The 19879-nt window shown below is 49.5% G+C and overlaps 8 protein-coding genes across 8 annotated transcripts; 4 read left to right on the forward strand and 4 right to left on the reverse strand.

Annotated features, from left to right (window-relative positions):
- Positions 1–402: 402 nt before the first annotated feature.
- LTR84_001295 (uncharacterized protein) lies at positions 403–972 on the reverse strand (the record flags this gene model as incomplete). The annotated part of the gene is made up of 1 exon (XM_064844920.1): positions 403–972. The coding sequence occupies one exon, from the start codon at positions 970–972 to the stop codon at positions 403–405; it is 570 nt and encodes a 189-aa protein (XP_064707178.1).
- A 2106-nt stretch (positions 973–3078) lies between these two features.
- On the forward strand, positions 3079–3971 carry LTR84_001296 (uncharacterized protein; the record flags this gene model as incomplete). The annotated part of the gene is made up of 2 exons (XM_064844921.1): positions 3079–3465; positions 3570–3971. 2 exons carry the CDS (start codon positions 3079–3081, stop codon positions 3969–3971), a joined length of 789 nt encoding a protein of 262 aa, XP_064707179.1.
- A 1183-nt stretch (positions 3972–5154) lies between these two features.
- Positions 5155–6291, reverse strand: LTR84_001297 (uncharacterized protein; the record flags this gene model as incomplete). Its single annotated transcript, XM_064844922.1, has 1 exon — positions 5155–6291. One exon carries the CDS (start codon positions 6289–6291, stop codon positions 5155–5157), a length of 1137 nt encoding a protein of 378 aa, XP_064707180.1.
- Positions 6292–7977: 1686 nt separating this feature from the next.
- LTR84_001298 (uncharacterized protein) lies at positions 7978–10152 on the forward strand (the record flags this gene model as incomplete). Its single annotated transcript, XM_064844923.1, has 7 exons — positions 7978–8197; positions 8245–8336; positions 8478–8753; positions 8864–9292; positions 9350–9574; positions 9713–9847; positions 9964–10152. 7 exons carry the CDS (start codon positions 7978–7980, stop codon positions 10150–10152), a joined length of 1566 nt encoding a protein of 521 aa, XP_064707181.1.
- Positions 10153–12144: 1992 nt separating this feature from the next.
- LTR84_001299 (uncharacterized protein) lies at positions 12145–13850 on the forward strand (the record flags this gene model as incomplete). The annotated part of the gene is made up of 3 exons (XM_064844924.1): positions 12145–12202; positions 12241–13634; positions 13716–13850. The coding sequence occupies 3 exons, from the start codon at positions 12145–12147 to the stop codon at positions 13848–13850; spliced, it is 1587 nt and encodes a 528-aa protein (XP_064707182.1).
- Positions 13851–14932: 1082 nt separating this feature from the next.
- LTR84_001300 (uncharacterized protein) lies at positions 14933–16631 on the reverse strand (the record flags this gene model as incomplete). Its single annotated transcript, XM_064844925.1, has 3 exons — positions 14933–15100; positions 15156–15615; positions 15670–16631. The coding sequence occupies 3 exons, from the start codon at positions 16629–16631 to the stop codon at positions 14933–14935; spliced, it is 1590 nt and encodes a 529-aa protein (XP_064707183.1).
- A 516-nt stretch (positions 16632–17147) lies between these two features.
- Positions 17148–18002, forward strand: LTR84_001301 (uncharacterized protein; the record flags this gene model as incomplete). The annotated part of the gene is made up of 1 exon (XM_064844926.1): positions 17148–18002. One exon carries the CDS (start codon positions 17148–17150, stop codon positions 18000–18002), a length of 855 nt encoding a protein of 284 aa, XP_064707184.1.
- Positions 18003–18158: 156 nt separating this feature from the next.
- On the reverse strand, positions 18159–19496 carry LTR84_001302 (uncharacterized protein; the record flags this gene model as incomplete). The annotated part of the gene is made up of 3 exons (XM_064844927.1): positions 18159–18496; positions 18546–18849; positions 18912–19496. 3 exons carry the CDS (start codon positions 19494–19496, stop codon positions 18159–18161), a joined length of 1227 nt encoding a protein of 408 aa, XP_064707185.1.
- Between the last annotated feature and the right edge of the window lie 383 nt (positions 19497–19879).

A 19879-nucleotide genomic window follows, 5' to 3' on the forward strand; every position in this document is an offset into this window, starting at 1 on the left:
TTGAAAGGAAGGCCATCTAAATCTCGGTATTTTTGCTCGCTGTTGCCAAAGAACGTAGCGAAGAGCCATGTTTTGCTCTCAATCGAAGGGGGCAAGAGAAAAGGAAATGCTGTCCTGTCACGCAGGGAGCTTTCCATCGTAGTTGTTGAAAAGATGTCGTGATATGTATCATCAACCATATGTCGGTTATCGCTATGAAAAATTCAAAATCAGAAGTCGCATTTCGTAGAGGTCGTATAACGTTGCGTGGAATTCTCCGAGTCCCACTGAGCTTGAACCGCGGGCAACACAGTATTGTGGAGGTTGATATTTGAGCCGCATGATTATTGGGAGAAAGACCAAGATATCAGCAACAAGAGTTTGTGGTCGTCCTACAGCTCTTCTCCATTTGCCGGTTTGTCATCAAGTGCGCCTAGATGAGGCAAACGGGTTTTGTGGTGGTTTTGGAGCGTACCTCTCTGGGTTTGGCTCAAGGGTCATTGGAGGACCATGACCAAATGCTCGAGGCTCCTCAATTGGTCTGGCTGTGGTGGGAGAATGTTGATAGGCATTGTTCATGTGATTATAAGCAGTTGGCTCTAATTTGATATTGAGATTTGGTTTGTGAGAGACATGTCTCTTGTCATGTCGAGGAGAGTCATGCCTTTCATATTGACTTTGTGGAGAAGATGATGATGCTGGGGTATTTGGAAGACTCGAATTCTTCCTCACGGAGAAGAGAGCCTCAGCTCTTTTCAGGATATAATTCCTGGCTGAAGGTGAATTGGGATAGAAATCGGGATTGGGCACTCGTGGCGGATTTTGCTTTGCAGCGTCCGCGAATGCCCTTTGATATGCTATTTCGCCTCGGGGATCCTCATTCGGAGACCTTTTTGAGTTTGCCAACTCAGGTCGATACCCTCTGGCGTGCCATGGGTGCTCATTCTCTCGAAGAGATAATGTGGGTTGAGAGTCAGCATGCCTTTTCGTCATGCTGAGATAAAGGAAACTCTGGGAATTGAAAGTGTTGCCAGTTTGTGATATCAAGTCAAGAGCCCGAAAAGATTGTGGCGAAAATCACTGATTTGCCCGGATGGACGACCAAATCGTGAAGAAGTTGGATGACAGAAGTGTCGAAGAGAGTCGACTCCCAACTGGCGTGGGAGCTGAAAATGGAATATATCGAAGTGGGAGTGAAGGAAGTTCGGATCTGAAATGGCAAAGAAGTTTGAAGGGGAATTCCCAGGTAGATAGACGCGGGAAGAACCGAAGGAGCGGGTCAAGGAAACAATAACCCAAGAGTCTGAAGCAGACAGTTACAGACCCAACCAGGGCCAATAGGCGTTCCAGGGCAGGGGATTGAAGAACCTTTTGGTTGGGATAGACCCGAGAAATCGAACACTTGGGCTCTCTTGCAGGCCGTGCAACCTACAAAACCACCCAAGAGGACACTCCCAGCACCTAAATGTACCTAAAAGGCAACCCTCACAGCCCTTTAGTCTGACCGCCTTTGGCGACCAGCATTAGGGGCCACCTACAGTCATTTGACACTTTGGCAACAGGGGGGGACGTCCACATTATGTTGCACCTTGGCATGCACGCAATGCACATCATCCAGAAAAACTGGAGCCCTGGGTTGTTGGTTTTTTAGATCTCTTACGTTTGGGACCCAGATCTTGTCCGGGTCAATGCTAATGCTATTCGATCAACTCCGAAGGCGAACCAAATCTGAAGCAAATCAAAGTCAGTGATGAGAGTGCTCCGTAAGTCTGCATTGTTCGTCATCTGAAGGGTGAAAAGCACGTGGATCAACGTTGCTCCTCCACTCTTTGACAGGTCCGCCCAAATGCCGGGCTGTTCATCACCCAGTCAGAAGAGCGACGGTCATTGCATCCGAAGAACAGCGGGTGACTGCATCCTTCTCTACGGATGCAAGGACATGCCATCCAGAATGTCAGCCATGACGGACACGTTTTACCGACACAGTGGCTCGTGGACATCAATGTGGTCTGCAACAGGCTTGGAACAGTGATGGTCGTCATGCGACAAGGCACCGAAACCACACCCACCACGCCAGGTCTTAGTAACCAAAGCGCCTAGAGTCAAGCCGGGAATCATTCGGTTCGAGGTTGCAGTTCACCCCATTGACCAATACGCACAGGCACAAGCCCGGGTAGGTCCAGGGTAGGTCCAGGGTAGGACCCTTAACCGGACCGAGCAGCGCTAAGGCCAAGGATGAACTCTCGACAGCCCACCATGACTCGATCAAGGCCCCTCGGGCCATTTCAACGCACCCGAGGGGCCCCATTCTTCCTTTCTCGCCACTATTTCTGTCGCTCAACAGCAAAACAGGCCCATGGAACAACACGCAGGCTAGCGAGTCTTTTCCCGATCGAGTTTGTCGAATCTTCATACCTCGACATTTCTATTGGTCCTTCAAGTCCTTATCAGTATGCCGGCTGGTTCTGGGACACTGGCGCACATGTCGCTCATCACTCTCCCGCCGCTTGCTGTTGCTGTTACGAGAGCCTGACTCTTGCTCGCATGCCCAATTCCCTCTTGTCACTCCTAGGTATTCCTAGTAATCCTGCTTCTTGATTCCTCAGAACCTTTTCTTCTTGTCCAACAGGCTCGCAGCTTTTGATAAAGTTGTTATCTCTCATTTGTTGCTTCATGGTCTTTGGCTGACAAGACAAAGACCTCCCACTACCTTCCCCAGGTTGTCAACTGCTTCTTTCTTCTTATCCATTCTCGCAAAATCCCACCACCAATTTCTTTACCACCCTCTACACCCCACCACCACCTCCACGTCTGCACTCAATTGTCAAGCCATTCCTTTCGGTTGCCTTTTTCTAATTTAGAATCAGCCTTCCGAGTACCACTCTGTCATCATTCGCTACCGAACTTCTGGTTGTGGTGGCGTCAACATTACCGCCCGCCTTGCTCGTGCAGCATCCGTTCCCTCAAGCCCCAACCCGTATCTAAGCGCAGATTATATACCCTCCGGTGGACTCGTTGGCTACGGTTGTACAATATACACATATACCTAAACCCCGCGCTCTTCACACTGCCTGCGACGGCCATCGTCATCAGCTCAGTATGGCAACCAACTATGCAACCCAGACATTTACCATTCCCGAACAGCAACTCTACGCCAGTCAACAACCTTCTCCAGCCAGTTCAGCGTCGCCCGCCTCCCCAAGAATGCATGAATATCTCCAACAGGTGGCTCCCAATCCATACAAGCAATTAAGACCTATGAAATCCCCTCTATATGTCCCTGCAGCTCTAAGACCCACCGAACATTTCTCAACTACATCCCCCATGACACCGCCCAAGAGCCTTCATGGGTCGCTTGACAACCTAGAGGATGAACCTGTTTCACAGAGTCCAGAGGAGCATCATTTGGCTGGATTTAATCCAGACTGGTTACAAGCTGAAGAACTGAATGATGTGACTGGACCACCAAAGAAGGACCATTGGAAGGTATGTCCACCAGTTGCAGTCTGCTCCCGTTCTGAGGCGGACTGCATATGTACCACAGATATCAACGCTCATGCATGTTGTGGCTAACATATATTCTACTCCAGCCTGACGAAGCTTCACCGACTTGCGACTCTCCTCAATGTCGCTCCTCGTTCAACCTATTTGTTCGCAAACATCATTGTCGTCACTGTGGGCACATATTCTGCTCCACCCATACCACATATACTATCCCTCTGGACCAAGATGCTAAATTCCACCCTGACGGCATAAATTCCAGGGCATGCGAAACATGTCATCGACAATATCAGAAGTGGGATACCGCAAGATCTATCCGTCGCAAGAACAGCCAGAACAGCAAAGATGATGGCGGTGAGAGTGGTCCTCCAACACCTCTGGCCGGTCCTCCTGGTCATCGGAGGTTGATTTCGGGCGGCTTCCGAGGAGGAAAGCCTGTCGAGCAGGTCGCCAACAGCGTTCCCAAAGACTGGCACTGGAGCACCTTTTGAACGGAGTACTCCACTTGAAGTGTCACGTGCGTCGGAAGTGACCGGTTGAATTTCCTGATTCGGCTTGACACCCACGGGCGCTCTGGAACCCTGTTTCGGAGCCGTCGACGGCCTAGAAGATTTGCTGCAAGTCAAAAAACGGATCCAACCCTGTGGCGTTGCTTGTTGGCCCGCCGCTTACAGGCGGTTGAAGTTGCCTGATCCAACCAGGCAGACCCAAACAAATCCCACCCTGAAAAAGAGGATTTCCTTTCTCGTCAATTGCCGGGATCAAGGCTCGAATCTCGGATAACTTCAGATGACTATCGATGTGGGATGATTCGAAAGGTTTGATTAGGTCCACGCTGACCCGCCAAACTATTACCGACCATCAAACGCCATGATGATGGTCACGAGGCAGCGGTGATTCGGCATCGAGTCGCCGCAGCTGAAGAAAGGGCGGTGGGAGAAGGGCTAGACTTGGGTGGTGACACAACAGCGAAGCAGGCTGTTACACAGCATGGCAACTTTGACACCCCCTCGAGAAGCAGAACGTTGACCAGCCTTTGGGCCGACTTCTTTAACACCTCTCACGGTCTCGCCAACGTTAATTTACGAGTAGGGCCAATGAAACAAGGCACATATATGGGCCAACGAGAGTGGTTCACAACGTTGACTCGGGGGATTTATTTTCTCGGCAACCTATCCCGCAATTTTAGCGATCAAGATACCCTTCCTTTGTCGGCAATGGTGGATTGTGTTGGTTTTGTTTCTTGTCCTTTGATACGGTGGTGCGGTGATGCATATGCAGTACATGGATCATGGATATACGTTTCTGAGGGTTCGATTATGCCGTCACTCATGGGTATGGGAGATTGATCTCATTGGTGGGAATTGATTCAGTCTGTTGATGGCCGCATTGGTACGGATCGATTGATCAGGCTTAATCGCCTTGATCGTGGATTGATGGATATATCGTGAATAGATATAGCATAAGCAGGGTGGCATTCGTCTTGGGTGTGGTGTATTGATATACTTTTGAGGCTGTTTTGTTTTATATCGAATAGATTTGATCGGTTCTCTACAGCAATGAGTGCTGTCCATTCAATAAGAACAATGTAAAAAGTCTGAACCCTTCCTCCGTGGCCTTTATCCTCTATCGCCTCATTTCAATCATCACCGCAAATTCCCCCACATTGCCTCACTAACCCATCAACTGCCCCAAATCATCCGGCGGCCACCTCGTCTGCGCAAAACTGATACAGCGCTTGATACTCTGGAGGAACTTCCTCGTCACCTCGTCCGTCATGATATGGGCCTGCTTGCCCGAACTGCTCTCATGCAGCTTCTCCCGTGCCGACCGCTCGTGGATGCCCACCATGGTCACGCCGATCGGCCACGCCGCCTTGCCGATCGACAGCGTCAAGTATCCGTCGTTGGCCTCGACGTAGCGTCTGTGTTGCGCGGAGCGGACGATCGCGCAGATGGGTTCCAGGAGGTCCGACACCAGGGTTTGTCGCTCGAAATGTCGGAATAAGGGCGTCAGGTCTTGCAGGACCATCAGGTACGCGTTCTGGGCGGCTTTGCCGGTCGAGGAGGATTTGACTTCGGCGCTGCGTTGCGAGAGCGCGTGTTGCCATTCGGACAGGAGGAGCGTGAAGTATGATGCTAATTGGCGGTAGAGGAACGTGTGTTCTGTCGGCGAGTCTTTCGTGGGGAGCGGTGGTGCTGGGATCAGCATGTCTTTCTCGGGGACGGGCTCGAGAGTCGTCGGGATGGGCCCGTTGCTGAGTTTCGGGGCGAGTGATTTGGTTGTCAGTGTGCGGTAGCGCTTCAGTCGTGCGTTGTGTGTCTCGTCGAAGAGGGAGGCTGGCTCGCCTGTATCTCGTAGATGGTTCCGTAGGTCTTCGTCATCTATGTCTTCGCCTTCCGCGGGTGCTCCATCGCCGTACTCGAGAGCCTTTAATTCCGCGGGGTCCGGAAGGTCGGGGAGACCCAGTCGTTTCCGCCGTTTCCTCTCCTCTTCCCGCTCTTCCTGTTCACGCCGCACTCGAGATTCTTCTGCGAACCTCCGCTTCTTCTCCTCTCGGGCTGCATTGCGCTCGGCTTCTTCATCTTCCAGTTTGCGTTTCTTCGCTGCTCGCTCTTCTCGCTCGGCTTGGATCTGGGCCTGTTCGGCTGCGTAGGCGGCTTCACGGGCGGCTTCGAGATCTGCTCGTCGCACGTATTTGCTTGTTGTTGAGGCTGTGGGGGTGGGAGGGGTGGACTTTTGTTGGTTGGGTTTCGCGGTGGGTGGTTTGGACTTTGCGATCTGAGCGGCCATTAAGGCTTTGAAATCCATGGCTGTAGAGACGTGTGGACAAGATGGAGAGAGGTTGTCGAGTTGTCAGTCCTTTGAGATCAGTGTTTATTGTGGAGCATGAATTAAAGACTTGGAGAAGGGAAGCCGAAGTGCAGGCAGAATTTCTCCGATTTTGGGGGCTCTCCCAGACTACCGATTCAAAGTCTTTTATTTATGATGCTGCCATGCCTTCGTGCAAAAGCTTTGAGTGCTCCTTAATTACTGAAAGATATTATCTTATAGTTCTAATAAAGAAAAGAAATAGCTAGTAGTCTTTAATATAAATAATAATGTATATCTACTTTTTCTAGCCTTACCGAGTAAAGATAATTATACTTTTTATTTATCATTTAAGTTAAACTATCAACTATTTTCTTCTTTATATTTTAGACATGTATAATCCACTGAATCTCGTGTCCGAACTCGATCCTTCTTAGTCTTAGATAGCAACGACACCGACTACGTAGTTCACTGGTGATAAGTATGGTGAGGAGGAGGAGGATACTTCGATACGTCGCGATAAGAGACAAGGCGACAGCAAGGTAGCGATAGCTATTTCCAAAAACAAAGCAGAAATCGCAGAAATTGCACAAGCAAAAATTAGGTATACCTATGTCATTGTCATGCAAAATGATGGCATTGTGAGCAAATCCTCTGCTCCGTTAGGCAAAGCGTCACTATTTCAACGAGTGAAACGGCCCCTCAAGCCACAGCGTTGTTACTGAATGGCCATGAATGGGCAGATCAGCACGTTTGTAGCCAAACAGGCCTGTGCAGACTCTAATTCAATCATAGTTTGTATGGCCTCGAGGTATGGCGAGCTCGGCTGTGTCCTCTATGCGCACTCCGTACGGGGTACGGAGTTTCCTTTATTCTACCATTGCAATGGGCCCGTGTCGTCCCTGCTCTGAAATACTTCGTTTGCACGGGATCCCTGCTGCATAAAGATTTGACGCAGCGACTCCGCTTAATGTGATTGGTGCGACCGCATCATCTCATCGGTACATAACTCTCGAGAACAAGTCGGAGCTTGAGCAAAGTCAAGTGGAAACAGTGACCAATGCTTCGAAGGAGTGGCTTCGGTACCTTGAGCTGCGATATTGTCTACTCAAGTCTTGAGCAGGTCGTAAATTGATAAATATGGCCTAGCAAATGCACCCGTACACAGTCAAAGTCTGAACCTGCATATCATGGTTAGTGGCTCAATTCCGATCAGAGTCGATCATCAAATGTGGAGTAGTTACACGTGCCATCGTCCATGTTCTTTTACGGAAAAAGGCTTTGTCCAAAGCAGAAGTTCCCCTAAATGAATGCCATGTTGAACTGAGAGCCATGGTCGGAGTTCTCTCTATTCAGCTGCTCAGAACTTACAGGCTATCCATGCTACACGGGAAGCGATGTAATAGTCCCAGGCAATTCGTACGGAACACTATAGAGTACACATGCCGCCTAAGGGGAACGGCTCACCCCACATCTTCCTGGCTCGGCCATGGGGGGATGTTCCCCCTTCCCCACCAGGATTCATCGACTGTTGCTACGCCTACGATTGTTAAAACCTGCGATTCTCCCTGTCTATGAAACAAAGACTGATATATATCCCTGAGGGTAATGCTTAAATCCGTCCGTGGCGCGCTACACTGCACCATGGCTCAGCTCGGTCGATTGCTCCAATTGTTAGCATCACCAATGATTCTTGTCGTTCTCGCCCTGGTCATCATTATTTACCAAGCAACCAAAGCATTTTTGGACCCTTTGAAAGCAATTCCTGGACCGTTCTGGGCTAGGTTCACCCGAGCTTGGTATCTCCGAAAAGTCTGGCATGGCGACTTCGAGAAGACCAACATTGCGCTTCACGAGAAATACGGTACGCATCCGGTAGACACAGCTCCACAAGCCGACTGCTGTGGTTTGTTCTGTTTGCAGTAGGCAAATCTAATGACAAACCTTATGCAGGTCCTATTGTTCGAATTGCGCCAGGCCAGTATAGCTTGAAGGATCCAGAGAGTTTAAAGACCATCTATGGCCATGGAACATCCTTCACCAAGGTAAGTTGTTTTTGTATTCGCGTCTGTCGCACACTCCGGTTTCTGTACGACACGATCTGGCAGATAGATGATATGGGGTAATCTTTTCAGCCATTACCTAGGTGTGCCATGATGGAAATCCATTGACTACCTTGCACACAGGGCCCGTGGTACGCAGCGAGTGGCAGCGCCGACCCGAACACACACGACCTCTTCACCGACCGTGACGCAAAGCGACACGGTGATAACAGAAAAAAGGTTGCCAGGCTATATTCGATGACAAGTCTCCTCGATTACGAGCACCATGTTACTGAACTCACGAAGAAGATGGTGGCCAAATTCAAAGACCTCGCAAGTGTCGGATCTGATAGTGATTTGGGCATCGACATGCAACACTGGCTCCAGTGCTTCGCGTTTGACATGATTGGACTTATCACGGTGGGTTATGACCTTATAAGCACTGGCCCTTTTTCGGAATAAGATCAGTGCCACCATTAATCCCCACATTTCAAGTACTAATGTAGGCGTGCTTTTGCCCCTCGTGACAGGTTGGCGCTCCCTTTGGATATATCGATCGACCTGAAGATTCGCACACAATGTTCAGTGCTTTGCATGCGTATCTCTTCTACTCAGCCAATGTCGGCGTCTACGCCGAGTTTCATTCCTTCTTGTCCAGATTCACGGCTCTTGTCAATGGCAGCGGCATGTCCTATATGCTGGGCTTCACTCAAACGCAGATAGCCAAGCATGAAACACATAACGAGAAGGCGCCGGCAGCCTCACAAGTAAACACCTCGACTTCGACAGACTTCTTGACAAAGCTACTTCAAATCAAGCAAGAACAACCAAGAAAAATTTCTGACGAGGACGTTTTTGGCGCCTGTCTAACCAACATCGGCGCCGGCTCAGACACGACGTCCATCAGCCTTTCAGGCATTCTCTATTGGCTTATCATAAACCCACGAGCCCACCAAAGAGTACGTCAATAGTTTCTCTGCTCTTGTGTCAGCTATACTGTTTGAAAATACGTGTAGCTGACCTTTGCTTCATTTCACGTACAGCTGCAGAAAGAACTCGATGAGAAAGCAGCCAAAGGCGAAATCTCCAGCCCTATCACATTTTTAGAAGCACAATCGCTACCATATCTGCAGGCATGCATCAAGGAGGGGCTTCGCTTGCATCCCGCGACAGGTCTTCCTCTCTCTCGTGTGGTGCCCAAGGGCGGAGCCACTTTATGTAAATGGTTTGTACCAGAAGGGGTGAGTTGCCTTTCCACCCAAGCTCAGTCTCAATGCCAATCATGCTTTCGCATGCACTGGGAGATTTCAGTATCTGAGCGACCCATTGGAGAATCCGAGTCAGCTTAAGGCTAGCTCTGAGCTAATCAACTGGATTAGACTATCGTCGGAGTCAACACTTGGGTAATGCATAGGAATAAGGTCGTTTTTGGGGACGATGCCGACGATTTCGTGCCCGAGAGATGGCTTGAAGATCCGGAGCGCGCTTCTCACATGGATCGCTTCTTCATGACGGTATGTGATGTTCGCCCTTTGCCCAAACAGGCCGATTTGCTAGGAGGTGTTGAATCTTCCCGTATACCGAAGACTGTACGCCATTTTTGAAAGCTATACATTGACGTGTCCTTTAGTTTGGGTTAGGGTCCCGGACCTGCATCGGGAAAAACATCAGCTTGATGGAAATTTCCAAACTTGTACCGGAGTTAATTCGATATTTCGACTTCCGGCTTGCGAAGCCCAATGAAAAGCTGGAAACTCAGAACGTTTGGTTTGTGAAACAGAAGAACTTCAGATGCGTTGTCAGCCTGAGAAAAGAGTAGAGATAGAACTTGGACCATGAATCTATCTCTCAGGCATCGATTTACTGAGTGGTTCAATCCATGGTCAGGGCGTCACAAGATGCGAGTTGTCCGAGCAAGACGCTATATATCCGGAACCCGGCAAGAGCTGAGAGAGTTCGACTTAACATAAACAAGGTGATCCAAGCAAAGGTTCCTTGGCAACGTTGGTAGCAAGGTCTGTGGTGCTCATTCAGTTCAGATAGGTGGTGCGCAAACGGCTCAATAGTCGCTACTCGAATGCCAGGATTAAGTTCAAATTCTCCTTTCTTACTTTCCTTTTCCCCTTAATGTATTGACTGATATCTCTTCGTCAGCTGTCATTGCTTGTAATTTTGCCAGACTTCCAAGACACACAATCAATGCAGTCATGTCGGAAACGAGTACCAGCGGCACGAATGGCACGGCTGGCACGGTGGTCATCAATGGACCAGACGTTGTACACACGTCCAGCTTCTATGTCAAAGCTGATATCTTCCACCCTGCCGCCATCGCAGTGATTTCTTATTCGCCTACCTGCGCCTAGGTAGAAATTGATACATGCACCCATCACCGTCTTTGACTGGCTCATCAACATTGCCTTGGGCAGTACGCTGGCAGGTCTTGTGAATAGAAATCACTCGTGCGGGGGCTTCTGTAACGTTGTACTTTGCGAGGACTTCGCTTTATAACATCCGCCATCACTTGATGATTCAACGGACAATTCTCGTGAAATGTTTTATAGCCCACCATTGGTCATGGCGTTTAGAGGGATGATGGTTATCGAAGTGAATAAGAAGCATTGGATCTCTGTCACCGATGCCAACAAGGCACCAAGGGCTCAGAATGTGATTAATATCTATCGAGTGGACTAAGCGACCATCGAGCCGATGGTACACTCACCGTGCTCACCTCTAAAACGCTGCGAGACGCTAGAGTGTCGCCAGATGTGTTGCTGCGGTGCTAGCCTAGAAGCACTTGTTGATGAGGACAACAGACTAGTTGGCGTAAGACCTGGGAAGCCGAGATCAAAAGACGAGAAGAAAGCCTCTGGAACCTCAAGAGTAGGATTGCACTTGCAGTGAGTTGGACGAGGCCGCAAAGAAGGCTTCTTAGGGTGTAAGGGTTGATTGGCTCTTCGAGGCCTGATTTAGAGTGATGGACAAGATGTCTGGCCTTGTTAAAAGGTACATACCGGGCTCAGGGCTGCGAATACTAGGACTTGTCAGCCTCTAGTAGTCGGAAGTGTAGCATATCGACTGATTGGCCGTCCACGGCCATCTCATGTCTATAGCTTGTAGAGGTGGATAATTCCCTTCCTGCTCGAGAACCTAGGCATGCGTTTGAACTCATCATGCGTCCGAGTTGTATCCTTGACATCTCGCCATCTTCGGGTTCAAAAGTGATCCTGATTGATCCACGTGGTGTTATTCCACAACTATCACACAAGTCATTTCGAATCAAATAAGTTAGAGCCATACCACAATATCTCTTAGTAAGCGAGGTTTCCCCTCTGAATCCTCTAAACCATTGAATCAATACCTGTGTAGTTTGCTAAGTATGTTTCTTTGTTCGCAGTAGTGTTGCACAGTCTAGCGGAAGAGGTTCTTTCCTAGCAGGAAGTGAATTTTTTGGACCTTCTCTGGATTTAACTGTGCCTACACTGTTTTCACACTGTTCACGACCGTTCAACCATGAACTTTTTCCAGGTGCACGACGCACTTCTCTTGAGGACACTATTTCCCTGAAAAGACGCTAAAACATGGTGAGCATTGAGATATGGCCGATATCATCCACGAAATCCATGGTGCCAGACGGTTCAAGATGAACGAAAAATAATCGTGTATGAAGTTAGGGTTACCACAACATGCGTCGGATACCTGCACTCATTACCAAAGTAGTGATTGGAAGCTGGCTCCCGAAGTGTCAATTCCATCTTGCTCGTTGGGGTAGTCTGGGGCAATGCACGTGCGGAGGGTGTCTAGGGGAACCCCAATGGAACAAGGCCTACCCCACAAGGATTCCATCACCTCCACCGAGCCCCGAAATATTGGTATGCATATAGACATCCTGATTACTTTTTGTCTATAGCACAAGCTCAATTGCCTCCTGATTCACAGTGGCTTTTACAAGCTACGCATCGAAGGATATCATTGAGTCCTGTCGATCAACTTCCTCAACAGTACACGGCCGCCATGCCGGTTTTCAAGCGCTCTTCGACAAGCCTCAACAGCGAATACGAACGGCTCCGACGAGCGTATGTCAACACAGATGTGCGAGAAGTCTACCCTCAGGAAATTCACCTAGTTAGCTCCGTCGCCGATGTGCAGCAGGCGGTCGAGAATGCGAGAGCTCTTGGCGCCAAAATCGGGATCAGGTCTGGAGGACATTCCTACTCGAACAACTCGCTGATCGGTGACGGCGTCCTCGTGGATACATCGAATCTCAATCGGGGTGTCGACTATGACCCAACATTGCATGAGATCTCGTTTGGTCCGGCTGTACGTGTACGAGAGCTCTCCGAAGCATTGCAAAAGATTGGCCGTTTTTTCCCGCATGGACACAGCCCGACGGTCGCTGCCGGTGGGTTCATACTCAATGGAGGACAGGGCTTCTTCTGTCCAACATGGGGTCCAACCGTGGATCAATGGGTGACAGCGATGGAGATCGTGACACCTGACGGTCAAGTCAGAATCGCAAGCAAGACGCAGAATGCCGACCTCTTCTGGGCAGCGCGTGGAGCCGGACTGGCCTTCTTTGGCATCCTAACCAAGATCTGGGGCCGAACGATCCCTGCTCGCAAGATGTTCACTAAATCTATGATTTTTGACGTTAAGAATAACCTAGAGGATCTTTTGTACTGGTCTTTGCATACTAGCAGCCTCGTTCCAAAATGGGGTACCGAGCACGCCATCTTCACTCACTACCCTGAAAGATTCGACCCTAACCTCACAAACGACGATGTTCCATCTCCGGCACGGCTCCACTTTGGTATTTTCGCGTCGACATACGTCGACACCAAGGAAGAAGCCCAAGCTCTCCTCAGTCCATGGAACAACATCCCAGCATCTCTACATATCATCCAATCAGAAGAGGTGGAAGAGATGGCTTGGTCACATTTTTTCGACATCCAAGATTCCATGGTGCCCACCGTCGCAGACATGAAATGGCAGATTAATAGCATCCTTTCCGAACCAACTATCCCCCTCAAACAACTATGCAAATCTGTCGTGCCCGCAATGACCAATCTCCCAACCCGGAGGTCGGTCGGAAACATCTTCTGCTCATTCTTCACCGCAAACGAGAGAGATCATCTATGTGCCTTGCCGCAGCAGTACTACATCTCCACATTTACCCAGTGGATGGATAAGTCTTTACAACCAGAGATATACGACTACATGGCCGATACCTATGCGATACTTTATCCTAGTGCGGCTGGGATGTACATCGCAGATTGGGACCCGTTCGATGAACGACAGGCTCAGGTAAGCCCCTCTGGAAGTTGGCCCTCTAAGAAAGGTCCTGTGAATTCATTAATTTTAATCACTTACGTTGAGGGTCAATAGGTCAAAGTTTGGACCGATTTTGGTCTAAAGCGGTTTCTGGAAATTCGAGCGAAATATGACCCAGAAGACTTCTTCCCAAATTACAAACCGCTTGCCGCCGCCGCCGCGAGCAGAGCTTCGCTTACGCAACCGTAACACTATTCCGGTACGTCCAGGTGACCCGTACACACAGAAATGAGGTATTGGCATTGAGAGTCAGATTTTTTGTACGCGGGCGTGACTGATGTACCATTCTCACCAAATCTTCGGTGAACTTCGGGTACGCTATATGTTGTCAAAAGTTTGCCAGTGTAGGCGTACAAGCTTATAAAAACAAGAAAACTATGAGGGTGTGAGAGTGATACACTAGGCGTGTTCGCGCCATGTCGTACGATCTGGGTGTTGAAAGCTAGTCGAGGATGAAAGACACGTGAAGTACCTGCTCACAATAGCTATGGAACCTTCTCACAGTATTTTCCATTGATGTTCAATAACTTTACTGTATCGTAGATCACGTGGAGCAAGAACAGCTAATACTTCGCGCAAAGAACTTTTTTGTTTGAAGGAAGAGATGTGGGGTGAAGATCATAGAAGAGGACTGTGTCCTCTGCGGCATTCCTAGCGTTAGCCCAGGCACAAAGCTGAGCAAACACTCGAACAGCTCGAGGAGGATGTTTCTGAATGTGGCAGAAGGGCGATTGTACAGCACTTTTTTTGAGCTTGCCAACTTTGCGAAGGCATGCTTGGAACTGCTGGAGGCAGTGTTCTGGCGGTAGGTGACCGAAGTCGATCTGATGTGATATAATTTGTATTCTTTATCCGTAATCCAGCTGTACCGGGACGTAGTAAGACTCGTAGGATGATTTGGCCCGAAGGCGTTAGACGTACCGCCTACGAGTGCGGTCAGCGATTTAACATAGAAATAGATGATGCCCAGGTTGAATGATTCTTCAATTTAGGAGTTGGTGTAGGTTCCACATCTTTTGAGCTTTATCTCCCATTTCCCGTCTCTTTGCCTCAGCCAAACTCCAGCCTGCGAAAGTCGCCCTTCGGAGTCGTTATAGACATCTTGAAATCGCCGGGGACCGAGGTCAATCAGACTTAAGAACGGTGGTTTACCCGAGTTGACTTGTGGAGGATAAACTTTTAAAACGGCAAATATCCTCTCCATCTCTAGACGAATCGTGGAAGAAAGGCTGGCCATTGTTCAGCACTTCGACAAGACAGATACCGAGTTTTTATCCCGATGGCGCCTGAAGAGCCCGGCCAGGCCTTGTTTTGAGCCACATGTTCATGTCGTGCTGATAGGCGAACCAATAACTCGTGATATGCCACGGCTTATTCGGGTCGACAAGACCGACATCGAAGTTTCGTAGAAGCTGAGCGACAAACTTGTGAATCTCCACCTGGTCACGCACATCATTAGCGCTGCTCGTTTCCAAAGGTCGTGACATGACTTACCAGTGCAATATTGCGCCCGACGCACATTCGGGGACCATTACCACCAAAGGTCATGTTAATACTATCCATCAACCTTGTCTTTGACTCGTCCTCAAACCACCTTTCAGGTCTAAATTCGTCCGCGTCCGGCCCAAAGACCTTCCGATCTCGATTCTGTGAGATTGGGCTGATCCCAATCGGCGTGCCAGTGGGGATGTGTTTATCCTCAACGCTCAGCCCTTCTGGCGCGTACCGAAGAAGCTGATAGACGATTGACGGCAGCAGTCTCATAGCTTCTTTGCAAACCGCGACCAAATACGGTAATTGCTGGGTCTGTTGGTATGTTATGGGGTTTGAAAGTCCCATTGAATCATAGTAATCGTCAATTTCTCGCTGTAACCTTTTGTAAACATCGGGCCTCGAGCAGATATAGAACATGCATGACCTCATGCCGATGGACGTGGTGTCTGCGCCAGCACCGCTGCAAACATATATCAGCATATAGGCTCCTCAAACGGGAGAAAAACACCCTCACATGATGTTCATAGCTTCGATGAGGACTTCCGGAAAGGACGCCTGCTCCCCTTGGTCATTCTTCATGCGGATGAAGTGAGCTAGCATGTCCTCTCTCCCACCAGCCCCATCATTGCCCATGCGACTCCTAACCTTGTCCGCGCTCCACTTTTGAAATCCGGAGAATCCGCTAGATCCTCCGAAAAGGGCAAAGAACCCGTTTACGATCTTATTGTTGACCAGCTGTGCCTGGCCAAGGAAGTGGCCGAAGTTGGCCATAATGAAAAACCCGTCAAAGATGGCCTTTCGTATACCCATGACATCTGTCTCTGTTTCGAGGTGACCTAGCTTCGAGCCGTAAGCTAGCTCGCCCACCACGTCAAAGGCTAGCGCATTGGTCCAATTTGCCATGTTGACGGTATTTCCTTTATCACTGTGCTTTTTCAGGCCAACCAGCATGAGATCGAGGCAGCCCTGGACGTATGTTTCAAACTTGAGGATCGCAGACATGGAGTAAGCACCAGACACGCGTTTTCGAAGATATGCATGAAGCTTTTTATCTTGCTCGGCAAACAGGCCAGGTGCCGCACCGGGAATATCCCATGTACTATACCACTTGGTCTTCTGGGCATTGTGTCCATGGCCGTAGAGCTGCTTAGTGATTTGGGCATCGACAACCGATAGCTCGTTTGGGGCTATACGGACGATTGGGCCATAATTTCGATGGACTTTCAGGATGTCGTCGTGCCATGTACCTCTAAAATAGCGGTAATTGCGCCACCATCCGCTCCACTTTGCCAGCAAAGGGCCAGGTACATGAGCCAGAGGGTGGAAGTAGAGACGATAAACGACGAAGCTTGTCAAGCAGAAGAGTACTGTCACAAGGATAGTCTCCCTGCTGACGTGCCGTAATAAAGTCTGCCGACTGAATGAATTGTACATGGATTTTAAAAAATGTAATGCTGAGCTCCGTAGAGCACTCATTCTGTTGGTGAAGCAAAGGGACTGACTCGTTGAGAGGCTGCTACGACTTAACATTCATTGAAATTCTGCACCCTGCTGGCAGGCGCACTGATTTTGGAGCCGCAGGGTCTCCAAGACTTAAAAGGATGTCTGGCCGCTCCTTTGTCCATAACTGGCTTGTAACCTGTTCTCCCCATTCTTCCCCTCCAACCGCCCGGCTATACCCCGGCCAATCCACATTTCGTCCTAGAAAGGAAATCTGGGGATGGTCGAGCAACAGTCTAGTTAGGGATCTAGAAATTGCCTAATCAAGGATCAGGGAGGGAGGAAAAAACCAGTCGGACTAATCTGCTTTCGCCTGGGGTCAACTTGACATCCTCGAACTACGCCAATATGTTTTGGGAGGATTACCACATTGTTGCGCTCGTCTCCTTCCGTGACTGGCAGGGCCACGAGTTGTGAGCAGCCGTTAAGAGCAATACCTTTGACCATTAATCTTGCCACGTCTTTTGCAACGGAGAGCCATTACCCCTCACAATGGCCACAGTATCAATTAGTCCCTCGGGAACGATCCTCCAACATCCTGGAGGCCAAACCACACATGTGATCCAGGATGACTTTCACGATCCCTGGATACCAACGGAGACTATACTCATCCAGCACGGCTTTGCTAGGCACTCAGCTTTCTGGTATCACTGGATACCTGTCCTGGCACGAACATATCGGGTCATTCGGCGGGATGCCCGCGGTCATGGTCTCTCCAGCGTCCCTTCGGAGGACTCGGCCTACAAATATAACATAGATACCATCTGCGAGGAAATCATCGACACGTTGGACCAACTGGGGATCGAGAAAGTTCATTTTTTCGGTGAATCGACCAGTGGCATGGTCGGAGAGATACTTGCAGCCAAATACCCTCACCGCCTCCATTCTTTGATTGTCTGTTCATCGCCGACCAACCTGCCGCCTATGGCGCTGCAACTATTTGCATTTGGTCATGAGAGCTGGCCAAAGGCTTGTCGAGCGTTAGGTAGCAGAGGATGGGCAGAAGCTCTGTCCAAAGTCCCTGGGACAGTGTCTGTTCCAGACCCCGAGTACATCCGGTGGTGGATTGACCAGGTTGCTATATCTTCGGGGGAGGGACTGGCAAGGTATGCCCAATTTCTCTCTCAGCTGGACTCGAGACCATACCTGAATCACATCACTGTGCCCATGCTCATTCTAGCCCCGGCGAATAGCGTGGCAACGAAACTAGAGGAACAGAGGTTCATTCAGGCACAAGTCAAAGGGGCTAAGATGGTGGTCATTAATTCCAAGGGGCATGAAATATACGTAGAGGCTCCCGAGCAGTGTCAGAATGCGGTTTTAGAGTTCCTGGGAGGCTTTCATTAAGACTAGCAGAATCCATCTTTTCCTGAACAGACCGGAATTCTTTCCGACTTCTAGGAACTAATTACGAAGTAACTTCTCACACCAAATATGCATTGAAGTAGCTAGCATGGCAACTCAAAAATCCTTGATGACAAATGACAACCTCCAACGATGTGCTTATTTCTTCTGATAGTATTGTGTAAAGTCGTGTTGCAAATCATTCACGCCTTGCTGAATTTCACGCGACAACTGGGGATCATTCTCCGCCTTGAGGCACATTTGCAAGAATTTGTCCTCCTGCAAAACAGTGTCTGGATTTGCGCCAAAAAGACGGATGATGTTCTCACTCGATATGGGATTGACAACAGTTTCGTACTTGGTCCGTCGGATTTCTGAGTATTTGTCCAAGATGGAGTCGTCCGCACGGCCATCAAAGATGCCTTTCAAGCAGTCAAAAAGGCCGCCTACATCAACAAGTCCACCTGTCAGGCCAAGTCCACCGAAAGGATTGCACACTGTCAAGGTTAGTGCCGGTCTGTTTGGGATCTAGCACACGCCACTCACGATGCGCAGCATCTGCTGCAAGCAAGAATCGTCCAACGCGCATTGACTCGGCGAGTCGTTGATGAACCCTGTACGGGCTAATGCTGACTATCTTGTAATCTGATGGCTCTGGATGCCCTGGGAGTATTTGGCGGAATTTACCTGGTTGTCGCTCGAGCAATTCTTCCCGAGTCAATCCTCCGGATTCGCCGTACGTTACCCGCCACAGACCGTCATTGGAGATACGAGCTGCCATGTAGAAATGCTCTGGGTCAATTATGAAATTTGCATCTTTCCAGCCAAATCGAGAGAAATCGTAGTATGTCTACAGATAATTGTCAGTGAATAATAGGCAAAACACCCCGCAGAGGGAATCGTAACACTGACATTTGTGGCCACTAGCTGCTGATCCCATGTGGTCCCCGGGAACTCCCAGTCTCCAAACAAGGCTCGTCTAATCTGACTATTTGCGCCGTCGCAGCCGACAATATAAGGAGCAGACAGGCGTCGTGGCTTGGAGTCTTTTGATGTCGTGACGTCTATCCACGCTTTGCCCTCATCCTGACCTATCGCCACGACATTGTGGTCCCAAGACACCGTGGCCAGAGATTCCCTTTGGAGATGTGCGTAGATAATCTTGCCCAGGTGATTCAGCGGAAGGCAGACCATGCGGTCTTCATAGTCCCCTAGAACTGTGTTATCCAACCCGGCGAGGTATGTACCGTCCAGTTTGCGCCAAGCTACGGCCCCAGGAGAAAAGCCTTGTAATCGCACGTCATCGAGGACACCAGCGCGTCTCAACTCGTAGACTGCAGGAGGGGAATAATGCGTGGCTCGAGGCTGATCATCCAGCGTTGTGGACTTGTCCAAGATTTGAACCGGAATGCCGGATCGTGCAAGTAGCAGTGCGAGTAGAAGGCCAGCTGGCCCTGCTCCCACAACTACGACGAAAGGCTCGGTTTTGCCGGTCATCCTGTTTGAGCTGTGACTTGGAACACGGCTGAAACTGGCTGACAATGAAAATTAACGCTATATCAACAGAAACAATCGTTCATAAAGTTCCAAAACCGTCTACCTCCACAAAGGCTCTGCACTGGTCAATCCACTCGGCTCACCACATCATTGCCACAAGAGTGCATTAAATGTGTGACAACAGATTAATCTGAATGAGGAAGTCATTTTCATCGCGTTTCGAGTTAGGGTGGGGATTGACCTGGCCTTCTAGTTACAAAGTGGGGGAAGAGGTTCTGGATAGTCTCCGCCAGATAAGGCATTTGAGAGGCCCACGAAGTCAGCCTCACCGTGCCCTGCGTAGCCTGCGGTATACCACAGGCCTTCCCGCAGTGGCCCCTTGT

Source organism: Exophiala bonariae (assembly GCF_035927105.1).
Source record: "Exophiala bonariae strain CCFEE 5792 chromosome Unknown scaffold_10, whole genome shotgun sequence".
Lineage (NCBI taxonomy): Eukaryota > Fungi > Ascomycota > Eurotiomycetes > Chaetothyriales > Herpotrichiellaceae > Exophiala > Exophiala bonariae.